Raw genomic sequence first — 13,850 nt, 5'->3', positions numbered from 1 at the left:
CATCGACTACCTCACACGCTACTGCGAGACAGCGGCCTTGCCCTCGGCATTAACTGACACTGATGTTTCAACATTCCAGCTGCAATATGTCATCTTGCGACATGGTCCGCCTCGCGTGTCATCAGCGACCGTGGACAATTCACAGCGGATGTCGTAGAGGACCTGCTTCGTTTGTGTGAATTCCACTTGCGTCACTCGACACCATGAAATCCACAAACGAATGGGCTTACGGAGCGCACCAACTGAACAATTGTAAACATGCTATCCATGTATGTTTCATCCGACCACAAGAACTGGGATGACGTACTGCCTTTCATCACGTACGCGTTCAACACCGCCAAGCACGAGACTACCAGCTATAGCCCTTTCTTCCTGGTGTACGCACAGCCACTCCGGCACACAATCGACACCGTTTTTTCCTTTCTGTAATCATTAAAATCCCACTGTCGTCAAGACTCTCTGCCTTGCCGAAGAAGCTCATCGTATCGCTCGTTTGCGCACTTTGGCATCGCAGGACAGAGCAAAAGCACACGACATTCGCCACCATCCGGTAACCTATCACCCTGGTGATTTAGTCTGGCTATGTACTCCAGTACGGAAACGCAGGTTATGCCAAAAGCTTTTGGCCACCTACAATGGACCGTTTGCTATTATTAACAGACTCACGGAAGTCACCTATAACATAGTTCGCCTCACGAAGAGTGGTAGAGAGCTGCCAAGACCCAAGTGGTCCATGTCGTCCGCTTAAAATTGTTCACTTCAAGACAAATGGATTGACTCGCCCTGCGGGCTTGGCTGCGACGACAGGAATGTTGCACGTGAGAAAAATGAAGACTGGTGAACATGCTTGCGGTCCCAGGCTGGAAAAAGAGGGAGAGGACGACGCAGAGTTCATCAACCAGCTGGCCGCTCTTGCGCTCACCTTCCTGACCTAAAGTAAATGCCCCCCCCCCCCCCCCATTTATTTGTAAGGGTGATAAACGGTCTCCTTCATGCAAAACAATATTATCGAATTCAACGCTTATTGTTGCAGTAGGTAAATTTGGGAAAACCACATCACGGATTGAGACTTGCAATGGTTCTAATAGCTGCTGCACCAAAATTACCTGGGGACGATGCAGTCGAGACCATTGATGCGCAAAGAATGCAGTCGACTCCCGAATGAACAGTTAGGAGGTGCGTCTCTGGGAGAAGCAAAGATTCAGTAATGTCTCGACTGTCAGTATTCGACATGAGTTTGAAGAGAAGGCAGGCGAGTTTCATGATGAATATTATTCACTACAAATTTTGGGAGGCCAAGACAGACGTAACGATTCACATTCTGAAATAATGAGAGAGCATAATTTATAAGCAGGACCTGCAGACAAAAATATGCAACCAAACTCTAAAATGGGCTGGACATACATACAATAAATCATCAGCAGAGTCTCCCTGCGCATTCCAAAATGACTGTTGCTGACTCTTCATAATAAACCAACAGCCCATGCTCCTTTATATGCGATGAATTTTCTGTGTGTCTGCCAATTAAGCTCTTCTGTATAAGTAATTCCGATATTTTAATGATTGTACCTGTGAAATTATCTCCTGATCAGTGTCCAGATAACGTCAGTGTTATCTGGACGGGAAATGTTAAGGGGAAAACTAGGATGGCACTTTTGTTCACATTTTTGACACTTTTGTTGACATTTAGCAACATTTGTATTCCCTTAAGCCACATTTCAACCTGGTTCAAATACGACTGCAATGCTTTATAAAGGCTATGTATATCGCTTGACCTTGGATCGCACAGCACGTAGGCTTCTCCTCCTCGTCCTCCTCTTCGTTCGTCTCCTTGGTTCTTCATTCGTGTCCTAAATTCAGCATGCTTCACTCTCGCTGGCTCTTTGTTCAGACCTCCTGGTGTAGTACTTGAGAACATTTCCGATGGAGGCACAATTTTCTTTACCAGACGCTCCTAGATACCATATTGTCTTCAAGATGCCCTGCTGTGACGTAGTCTTTACAACAGGAAAGGGTCCGTGAAATTGAAGTCCCAACTTTTCTTATTAGGACCTTGTCATCAACCTTTATCAACTTTTGTTGCTGCGTCTTCTGTCAAAGCTTCTCTTTGTGCGGTGTTTGTAGATATCCATCTCCTGCGTGTTTTTCCTTGTTTCGGTAAGCTTAAGCTTGCCCAGAATACCCAGTTCGCGGTCTGTAGTAACTGTCGGCGTGACTCCCGAGGCAGCAAAAATAGGGCTGCACCCCAAGCCACTTGAGTATGAACGGTTATGGTGCCTCACAGCAGTGTCTAGGCAGCAGTTCCACCCACCTGCAAAATTCGGGTATGCCCTTATAAATTGCTTCACATCTCGGATGGCAGGCCCCGCAAAGCCGTTTGTGGCGGGCTGCTAAGGCGAGCAAAATTAGATAGTCATACCATGATCTCTAGTTCACTTCACTAGTTTAGCCCTACGGAATGGAGGTCCATTGCCACACACTATGGTCTTTGTGTTTTTCGGCTTGAAGAGCAATGACGTTGTGGGTGTCTTCCTTTCCTGCCTTGCCGTAATCATTTAAATTGGTACATTTGTCGATGCAAAGTAGAAACGCTTGCATTTTCCTCGCACCTTCAGGCACTTTCTCCAGCTCTGCAATAATTCAAGTCAACAACTTCAAAGGGGCTCGCAAGTGCTGCAGGATTACCATTATGTCTGTCGCCTGCGTGAACTTCACTTTGTTTACTTGACATGTGTGACATGTCTGTACGTAGTTGCTAACGTCTTCTTTCATACTTGACCATGTAAACCGCTTCAGTAGCTTGTTGTACGTGCACCAAAACCCATCATGCCCACCTGATTTTGTAATAGTATCATGGCAAAGGTGAAAGATCTTAGGGACCATTGCAAGTGGCACATGGTACTTTCCATCGATATCTTTCATTTCTACTCTGCTTTCCCATCGTTCCACGAAATTTTCTGTTCCAGGTGTTTGCTTGTTTCGGAGATGAGCAATCTAGATGAAGCATCTTCATCGACGAGCAGTGGACCAGGGCAGTGCAAAACGACGAAATCAAATTGTTGCAGGTAATTAACCCACCTTGCAAAGCGTCCTCGTAGTTGTGCCATGTCAAGGTGTATCAATGGCTCATGGTCAGTGAAAAGTATGAATTTCGCTCCTTCTAGGTAAGTTTGGAAATATTGAACAGCTTAAGACGGCCAGTACTTCTTTTTCGGTGGTGGTGTAGTTCACTTCTGCAGGTTTCAATGTATAGCTGTAGCATCTACCACATGGTGCCTTTGGTGGCCAGGTTGGTTTGAGAGCTTCTGATAGAAGAGCACTGCCCCAGTTGCATAATGCGATGTATCAGTGTTGAACACAAACGCTATAGAGAAATCGGGAGTGCAGAGAATACTGTCTGAAGATATAAGCCTTACTGGTTCACGGTAGGCACTTTCACGCTTGTCATTCCACAGGAATGGCATTTCTTTCTGCATCAGTCATGTGAGGCATTTCGTCTTGACTGCATAGTCTCTTTCAAAGGCACTAAAGTGTCCAGTGAGGCCCAGAAAGATGCACAGGGAATGTACATTGTAAGGCTTCACCAACTTCAAAGTTCTTTAAACAGATTCCTGCTTTGTGCTTTCGGTACAGAATGTCCTGCCTAGAAATGCCACTTTTTCTTAGACGAATGCACTTTCCATGACGTTTACTTTGACACGTGCATGGCTGAGGGCATAAAGAAATAGAGAAATTCGACTTTTATGATGTTCTTTTGTCTTTGAAAAAATGACTTTGTCATCTATATAAACATTGCAAAAGCTGCCCAAGCATGTTTTCAGAATTTCATTCATGACTTGAAACCATGCTGAGAAATTATTCGATCCGAAAGGCAGTCAATTATATTCAAACAAATATAATGATGTAACAAATACTGTGTACTTCTTTGTCTCCTCGGTCAAGTGAATCTGCCAAAAGCCTTTGCAGAGGTCGATCTGAGAATCAGTGGCAGCCATCGGTTTCATCGATAACAGTATCAATTTTTGGCATTGTAAAGTGTATTCTCTGTTTGGCAATCTAGAATGCTATAATCAGCACACAGACTAAAAGTCCTATCGTCCTTAGGGGTGATGGTTATAGGATGAAGCTAACTGTGAAACTGATGGTCGGATGATGCAGGCGTCCAACACTGCTTGCAGCTCCTTTTTCAACCAAGCCTTTTTCTCCCTCAACGTATTGTATGGGGCTTTCCAAACCACTGTTTTGTGTGCGAGTTCAAATGGAACCGCATGGGACTTAATCGCCGGAGGAGTTTTCTATGCATACTATCTCTGGATACTTTGCTCTGATGTCTTCCTCACAGTGAACCAACCTTAAGAGGGCTAGATGTCTCTCGACTTTTTGTCAGTTTAGTATTTTCAACCAAAATCCTGTCATCCCAATAAAGGTTTATCTTCAGCTTTTTCATGTCCAGATGAGATAAAAGGAAGTCATAGGTGATGTTGGGTATTGCCAACATATGTCACTCTTTACGCAACATCCTAGAAATTCAATCACGACAGACGCCCACTCACTGTGGGAAATTACGGCCCCGTCGTAACATTGGACACGTGGGGTCCTCCCATTGTGGATATGACAGCTGTCTATTCTTTTCTGGTTGATGATGGACACAGACGTTCCACTGTCCACGCATGCAATCATCTCAACCCTGTCAATCTCGATAGGGACGGGAAGTAGGCTCGGAGATGCCAAGTATGTCGTTTCATGGGAGTCATTAGAGCCCAGTCGTCTTTGCTCAGTTCTGCGTGTTGTTCGCAGTCAATTGGAATGCGTAGAATACTACCAGGACAATTTTAGCAGCAATTCAAGGACTTCAAAAAATTGTTCTTAAGGCTCCCCATAAATCTGATCGTATATGCGACAGATTTCACAAGCTCAATCTCATTGCTGTTGAGGAGAAATTCTTCTCTGCAAGGATGACTTTCCTGTGCTGGTTCCAGTGGCTAATTTTTCAGACACCACATACGCTCATCTCTTGTATCTGAGGCTTTCAGCTCGACCTGATTTTGAATACTGGCAGAGAGTCCCAACGTTACCAAAGCTATAACTGAATGATGAGAGTTTAGGCTCTGCCATGCACAATAGATGACGCTTCTCAAGGCAGTACTCGAGTAGGGAGCTTTGTGTGTCTGAAGGGTAGCACCAACTCTCCAATGGACTGCATTAGACCACCACCAGAAAGCAGTGTTTCCACTTTTCCTGATATGTTGGCTTCTGATTCAGGATCTGCAGATTGTACCATTTTCTGGCAGCAACACCAAGGTAAAGGTAACATCACATGTCCTGTACTTTCGCTTCATCGGATAGCTACCTGTTATTGTCAGAAGCATACTCGTAATACCATAACCAATGTTGCAGATCTTCGGAGCCTCCTTAAAGAAACATCAGGTTCAACCATATCTGGCGCTCGTTTTCCTTTCCTCAGGGACTCATTTCATGTGGCCATAAGCTGACATTGTTGCATCATCTGTTGCTGTCACACTTCAAAAACTTGCAAAACGTGGATCACCTTCTCCGCTGACATATCCTCTGTGGGAGAACCATGGTGCCTGGGTGCCCACAACAAGCTCTTCTGTCAATAGCTGCCGGTTCACTTTGATCCGTCTGCAAAAGTTCCTCACGGCATGTGGACGCTTCCGTGAGCACTGTGTCGATGAGGCCAGAGAAGCCGACATGGTGTGAAAGACATGTTGATGGCTGATATTGCACTTAGTAGCCAGTGGAGATAATGCACTACAACAAGGTCCAGTTGACGAAGAATGTAACCCACATCCTGGTGGCTGCACCAAATCATGTAGCGTTCCTTACAAACACAACCAAACAAAACACATAGCTTAATACTGACAATTGTATCCCACCATTTCATTCCAACTTCCCTCACCATCCTCCCTTCCTTCATCCCCTTGGTTCTTCCTCTTTCGTGGCCTAAATGCAGCATGCTTCAACAATTTGTAAATTGCAATTAGTGCCATGGCATAATTAGTTAAAAGATTAATTATTGAAATTGTTTATTCGATTACACATTTCGATTTCTCATGCAAGTAATGTCAGCATCTTAAAGTTATTCAGCGCAAGCACTTGAATTGTTCTATCTGCTATAGGCGATTTTTAAAGGTAGGATGCAGGTGCGCGTGCATGTGCGAGCGCGTATGCACGTTAGGCCCACAGGCTTTCACAATCACCTGCAGCCAACTTCTTGTAGCTATGAAACATAATAGCGAACAGAGAGTAATGTCCAGGGGTGCTTTTATGCTGCCTTTTGAGGTAATATCGCAGTAGCTGTTTTCTGTAGCCTACTGAATAAACCAACATCTATATATGTTTCCACTAGAAGGATCTACACTTTAATAATATGGCGCGCCAAACTCCACTCCTCAACTAGAATATAACTACAACCTGCATCAATGATGCACTGCAGAAAGGTCAGAGATGCAAGCAGAGCTTGTAGAACATGACTTGAAGGTGGCTATTGGGATCATGAGGGCACAATGAGCTAAGTGGAGTATCCACTAATGCAGTATCAAATAAAGCATCAGACGTACCCGATCCTTTTGTTTACAGTCGCATAGCTCACAAGTCTGTGAAACTGTCCCAGGACAGAAGCCCAGCTGTAAGTTACCAACATGCAAGTGATGAACCAGTTTAAAAGAAGTACAGAGTGCCTCGCTATGCTACAGTTCTCAGTAAAGAGCTTCTCCGTCTGTCCCTTATGGAGCACATGAAGTAATTAGAGGTTCTTGATGTACGCAAATGTGTACGAGATTATCCTTAACGAAAATAAAATATACCAGATAACCCGACGCTTTTTTCATGTCATTTAGAAATTACCGGAAAATCCTGGAAAGAGAAAATTTTGTTTACACTCATATATTACATACTAGAGAAACACAGGGTTAATCAACATGCTCTGAAATTAGAATGAAAGAAAGCTGAGCTAGTTGGTAAGGATTCATTATGCAAAATAGAAGTGAGGCGTGCAGACAGGACACAAGAGTAGAGAAGTGGACAACACGAACGCCGTACTATCAACTGAAGGGAGCACTGAGGCGAAAAAAGAAGACACAAAACTCATCTGCGCATGCTCAGGAATGGTACCACCATGTGTCAATCGGGTACACGTGCCGGCCTACATGAGAGTACTATCAACTTAAGGGAGCACTGAGGCGAAAAAAGAAAGAAGACAAAACTCATCTGCGCATGCTCAGGAATGGTAACACCACGTGTCAATCGGGTACACGTGCCGGTCTATGCGAGGACAACACGGCGTTCGTGTTGTCCACTTCTCTACTCTTGTGTCCTGTCTGCATGCCTCACTTCTATTTTGCTCTGAAATTACTTTCCTTTTTGTCCGTTTTCACATTAGCACAATATGACAATGCAATATGGTCTGTGCCAACAGGATGCTTTAGTGGAGCCTCGTTTTGTACGCTATCGCACTGCGCATGTTTTAATAACTTTTGTTTCAAAAAAATGTGTAGAATCCATATTTAATATGCTATGTAGTTATAAAAGGCCTCTTCAGCAAAACCTTGCTTTCTACTTCCATTTTCCATTCATGCATAAACATCTTCTGGTAACCCTCGTGCTCATTTTTACCTCTCTTAAGCTGTGAAAATGCCAAATGACGAACTTCTCAGGGAATTCAGGCACATCCTAGTCGGGTGTTAGCAAGTCGCTTCCCCACAAGTTTAGAGTAATGTGCCTGCAGATCAGAATGAACAAAAGAGATGTGCCAAGAGGCCTGTTTCGAAACACTGCTTTGAGAAAAGAAGCTGAACAAAACACCACTGAGTGGCTGAAAAAATAATTTACTTTCTTCTTTCACAGTATACATTCAAAAGGCAAATACAATCTTAAATACACATAAAATCTGTGAGGCTCAGCTGCCGTGTGCCTTTTAAAGGTGCTTTAAAAAAGATGGTAGTGAGTGGAGCACTGAATATGAAATTCAGGAATGGTTCGCTGAAGAAAACAGTACAACCTATAGGTGAGTAGGAGCGAACTCCTTGGTCTCCCTGCTGTGCCACTGGCCAGGTGGTGGGCTTCATGCAAATTTGATCAGTAACCAGCTATACTGCCGCCTTTTCTAAAGTCCACATTGGCAAGGACACCACCATCTGATTGTGTAATGCCCTGGAATGCCGACTCCTCCACTTCTGGCCTGACCTTGTGTCCAAATTCTTGCAGTTTGTCCAGGATGATCTGCAAAAAAAATATCAAATGATTAGACCGACAAGGCAAAACTGCAATGAATGCGTCAAATAAATTATGGTGAATTAATGTGTTTGTCTAGACCCCATTATTTTATAAGTTCCAGTCAGATTATTGCTGTTTTCGTAAGAACTTTAAGTTCCAGACCAATTGCTTGACCATTGAAAGCAAACATGCTATCAATAAAATGAAATTGTTTTTATTCAGCTGTCATTTTATTCTTGTTGCCACTCTTACTATAAGAGGAGGTTCGGTAAGCCAGAGAAGAAGTGAAAATGAAATATGGCTGGCGATGCTGCCCTTAGTTTTCTACATCGGGTCACATACCACTGTGGATTTTTACCAGCCTATACAGATATCTAATTAATTGTTTAGTGGTAAAAAAGGACTACATTGCATTTTAAAAGAACCAAAGACACATCACAGAGAGTTTCAAGAATTAAATTAATTAATTACGGGGTTTTATGTGCCAAAACCACTTTCCGATTATGAGGCACGCCGTAGTGGAGGACTCCGGAAATTTGGACCACCTGGGGTTCTTTAACGTGCACCTAAATCTAAGTACACGGGTGTTTTTGCATTTCGCCCCCATCGAAATGCGGCCGCCGTGGCCGGGATTCGATCCCGCGACCTTGTGCTCAGCAGCCTAACACCATAGCCACTGAGCAACCATGGCGGGTCGAGTTTCAAGAACCTTTTCTGTGCTAAAAAAAGAGTCCCACTTCCACTAAATTAAAGTGCATGATGGAACACTTATGTGCCCATCTGGAGGTTCTGGTGCAAAATGATGTACTATAGGGTTTTTATGGTGCAAGGGCCAGATATGGCCAAATAGCACCATACACATGGTCATGAGTGTGAAATAGCCTCCTGCCTAACAAGTAAGATTAAGAGCTTTGAAAGAATACCTCAATGGTATAAAATGATTCAGCATTGCTCTTGAGTACCTTTAATGTGAATCTTTTTGCCGTTGCACTGAAGTGCAAAGTAGAACATCTACACGGGACCGCTTGAGCAAAGCAGATGGTGACGCTCTGAATCTACACTGACACAAAAGAGCAATGGGCGTGGAGAATTCAACTTTTCTGTGTGGTGGCAGCTCTTAAGGACTATGTGTATCATGCAATAACCAAACAAGGCAGCTGTTCATACGTGTCAGCAGGATTTTTCCTTTATCAATTAAATATGTGCATGCCGCACCCACTGCCTCGTATCCCTTAGTAGAAGTAAAAGAATTTCATCATGTCAAGACAAGACATTGTGATGGACAAAAAACCTTATGAAATACTCCCGACCTGAGCTACAAACCATTCTTCACTTGCTTCAAAACCGAGTAAGGTGCAGTGTTGCCAAAGAGGGCCTTGTGAGAGGTGCAAGAACATTAAGAGCATGTTCCTAGGGGTGTTCCTATGGGTACATTAAGAGACTGGCTACTGGCACCTGGACGAAATGCTTATCGGATGTTCCTTACATGATTCTTTGCACCAAAATTGTTGGCTATAACGTTGGCACAATCAAGTAGTGGCTTTGTTCCTCATATACTAAATTTTACGAGCCATCCAGCTGCTAGACTGCATTTCCTACATTATCATGGCTGTTTTAGAGCACCTGCGATTTTAACGGATTACCAGTTTATAATAAAACCTGGTCCTTAATTGTACAGCTGGATTGATTATAAGGAGGGTTTACTGTAGTAGAAGTGCTGCACTCATGCTGAGCTCTTATACATTGGTGTCTTAAGGTACATAATGTGAACATGACTAGGCATGTGCCACCAGTGTGTTGGCATATGAGGACAAGGTCAATGCAGTTTTGAAGCATTCCACAGTACCATGGTGAACAGATCTCACAGATGTTAATTTCTTTGCAATACTAACACACTATTAGTAAGAGCTGGTAGAGCTTTGTAACACTTAGACAATTGCACAGGTGACAGAAACCAGGTCTAGCTCACAGCATGTTGCTTAATTGGCTATTGAAGTCTGTGTTTATAGCAAAAATGCAGAAAATATGAGAAGACATTCCTAGACATTTCGTGTGTAGTAGGGCCCATGCCTAAGGGTTAGAGAGAAGCAACTGTATCCTCTATACTCATGGTTACTGGCAGTCATTGTTATATAATTGCTCAATACAAAAGCACTCCAGTGTGCATAAGTGTGAAGCAAGTATATTGGCACAGTAACTTATTTTAATAAAAAGATCCTATTCATAATACCAAGGCTAGCTCTGTGAGAGTATGAATGACAGGTATACGTACCGGCGGGAAGGACTTCTCATAGAAAATGTGGTTGGGGTAAAGCTGGTGATGAATACGAAGGTCGTCAATGGCTTGTTTGATTGTTTCATCAAGATAAAGTGTTTTGAACAAAATCTGTAAAATAAAATCAAGCATTTTATTGCAGTACTAGAGGAACACCACTCGTAACAAGCAACGAGTTATGCTTTGAATCTGTCTGCATGCATGTAATGGGTGCTAATGGCAATAAAGCTAGGGAAACATGTGAAGACCATATCTTAATAGCATATGCACTTCGCAATGATCTATGGAGAAAGGTAAGTTGAGGGAAGAAATATACCTAGCCAGCATGCCATAACAGATTTTAACAAATATGTGTGTGTGAAAACTCAGTATTGTAGGAATTATATCCAGAGCATAATACAACATAAAGGAAAATGCCGAATGTCAAATGCACACCAGCTCACCATAACAATTTGGGCTGCTAGAAAGCAAAAACAATATGTTTGTTAGACATGTATAGATTAGAAATAAGAAGCATATGGCACTAACTAAAGACCACATTCTAGTTTCACAATGCTGCAATACACACACACACGCACACACACACGCACACACACACACACACGCACACACACACGCACACACACACACACACACACACACACACACGCGCGCGCGCACACACACGCGCACACGCACGCGCGCGCGCACACACACACACACACACACACACACACACACACACACACACACACACACACACACACACACACACACACACACACACACACACACACACACACACACATGCGCACACACGCGCACACGCGCACGCACACACACACACAACACGCACGCACGCACGCACGCACACGCACACGCACACAAGCGAAATTCTGTGTCGCATTTCAGTAGTGCCAGCGTCATATGCCCAAAGCATTTTGTCCCCACTTGAGCACTTATAAGCACTTAAACGTATGTATAGACAAACGTGGGCGTTGTCTTCTTACACTGCTCAGGAAAGCTGTAGATGACTCTACATAAGAAGCTATCTGAGGTGATTCACAACAATCTTCAAGCCAGCAAAGAAAGAAATTAGCTCTCCATTTAAGACACTTGAAGGAAAACAAAATGAATGTGTAAATTGCAGTCCATGAAAACATATCTGGTTACACTAGTCACTGCTCACTAATTTATTTTAGCACTGATATTGCCTTGACAGATCAATTGAGTAGGGCACTCTACAAGTAAGGTGCTGTGAAAGCTGTGTATTGTGTAACTTTGCTGTGCGAGCATGACATTCCTCCTCACCTTTTACAATATTGCTGCTGGCAAATGCCAATGAGTACACCACTGCTGCCTGGAAATGGGCTCAATCTATCCCGTCACCATAGCCTTTACTGTTTTGTGGTGACCGTACATACTATTTCATCTTACGACTATGTTTCAATGTGACATCAAGAAATTCAGTGTCATTTCTAGAACAATAATCTAAACTATTATTGGCTAATTTTAATGTGTACCGTTTGCACTTGGAGCACTTACACCAGTTTACATCGAAGTAGTTAATTGTAGAGCTTGCATTCTACAGCTAACTACTGTGGTAGTTCAAGCCAAATTTCAGCAGCATGAACCACAAATGATGCTATGCAGGTTAACTATTAGTAGGAATGTGCTAAATGAATGCAGCAAACAAAATACTCGACATCAGGTTTTAAAAGGCCCGCACTAAGAAAAAATAGTTAAGCAGGGCCATTTCTAGGAGAAGTGGGTCACTCGTTCATTGTAAATGTTATCAGGCCACAGAAGTTACGTAAGGTTGGAAAGGTAACATAGCCTTTAATTCTTGAACCACTTTTCTGTGACAGCACAGGTCATGATGACGACTGGCTGACAATAACATTGCATTAGAGAAACAAAAAGTTCTAGTTAGAAACCTTCAGAAGTTACCCAAAGTAACAAAAGAACCACAATTTACAACATCATGCAATGATTTCACTTGTGCCATAATCAGAAACTGAATAAAGGAAATTTGCTTTTGCTTTGCTAAGGGGTTGTTTAAACATAATTTCTTGCGCTGATGTGTGCTGGTTGTTTAATTTGTTCAGACCATCATCAAAAAAGCATTCCATAATGTAGACTAGTGTGTAACATTTTATTTTGCAGGTTTCAGTTCGTTATAATAATGTTCAAAGGTGCACGGCAAAAAAATTATGTGTGGCTCTGCTATCGCAAACACCAGAGACCAGCCAAGCTGGGGGAAGGCCAGTAAAGTAGTGCCAAACCGCACACTTAGAACTTTTGCTGGGCTTTCCCTAGCTCCACTGGTCTCTGGTGTTTGCAATAGTAGAGCCATGCATAATTTTCTTTTTCCACTGAGAAAGAGGACCGCCGAAGCGAGCGCGCAGGTTTTTATCAGAGGGCAATGATGTCACACCACCTGTATCCCCGTGACGCCGCTCCTTCTTCCCCGCTAGGCGACACCTACCCTTGCTACGTCGCTATGCTGCGCGATGCTATTTTTGTACTCTGCTTTCACTCTCTCAGCTCTCTCTCCCCCAGCTCGGCGAAGCTATGGCCGTCAAGAGAAACCCAGCAAAGTTCTAACAGCTCCACTGTAAAAGGAAATTCTGAAAGCTGCCAATACTCTTGTGCTTCTCACCACTGGATTGAGATTTAATGACCCCAAGCAATATGTGGACTATGACAGGCCAGCAGTAGAGGGTTCCAAGTCAATTTGAACCACCACTTGTGTTCTTCAACATCTATTTAAAGCACAGTGCATGAATGTAGCATTAAACAAAATTAAATTATGAAGTTTTACCTACCAAAGCCACGATCTGATTATTAGACGTGCCTTAGTAGGGGCTCTGGAATAACTTAGACCACCTGTGGTTTTTTAATGTGCACCTAAATCTAAGCACATGGGTGTTTTCGCATTTCACCCCCATCGAAATGCGGCCACCGTCGCTGGGATTCAACCCTGCGATCTCGTGCTTCACAGCCCAACACAATTGTAACATTATGCCCCCATTGGTATATGCATGGCCACTGCAGCCAAGAATCAAAACTGCACCCTCATGCGCCGCAGCAGAAGGCCACATAGTCACTATGCCCTACCGTGGGTGCTTCTGTCATTAAAGGAAAAGAAATGCACAAACAAGTCATTCAAAATTAAACCTGAGCAACATGAAGGTTGTGCACACTAGCATGTGGGATGCCACAGAACAGCAAGTTGCACGAAACATTGAGGGATGTTCATATTCAAAGCAGATACAATGCAATAAGAACAATGAGTGAAAGAAGGAGACAAGAAACTATCTCTCGACAGCTGTTCAGCTCTGATCAATTTAAGGAGAAA

General features: G+C 43.3%; 1 protein-coding gene across 3 annotated transcripts in view; it reads right to left on the bottom strand.

Moving 5' to 3' along the window:
• Nucleotides 1-7,827: 7,827 nt before the first annotated feature.
• Nucleotides 7,828-13,850, bottom strand: part of LOC142575201 (scoloptoxin SSD14-like) — a 108,109-nt gene continuing 102,086 nt past the window's right edge. For all 3 annotated transcript variants that reach the window (XM_075684334.1, XM_075684335.1, XM_075684333.1), the window contains exons 10-11: nucleotides 10,508-10,621; nucleotides 7,828-8,241 (exon numbers count right to left, since the gene is read on the bottom strand). In XM_075684334.1, coding sequence (XP_075540449.1) covers nucleotides 8,098-8,241; nucleotides 10,508-10,621 — 258 coding nt within the window. In that variant the 3' untranslated portion in view covers nucleotides 7,828-8,097. The remainder of the gene's footprint in view (nucleotides 8,242-10,507; nucleotides 10,622-13,850) is intronic.

Source organism: Dermacentor variabilis, chromosome 3 (assembly GCF_050947875.1).
Source record: "Dermacentor variabilis isolate Ectoservices chromosome 3, ASM5094787v1, whole genome shotgun sequence".
Lineage (NCBI taxonomy): Eukaryota > Metazoa > Arthropoda > Arachnida > Ixodida > Ixodidae > Dermacentor > Dermacentor variabilis.
This window is presented reverse-complemented; position numbering and strand designations above follow the sequence as displayed.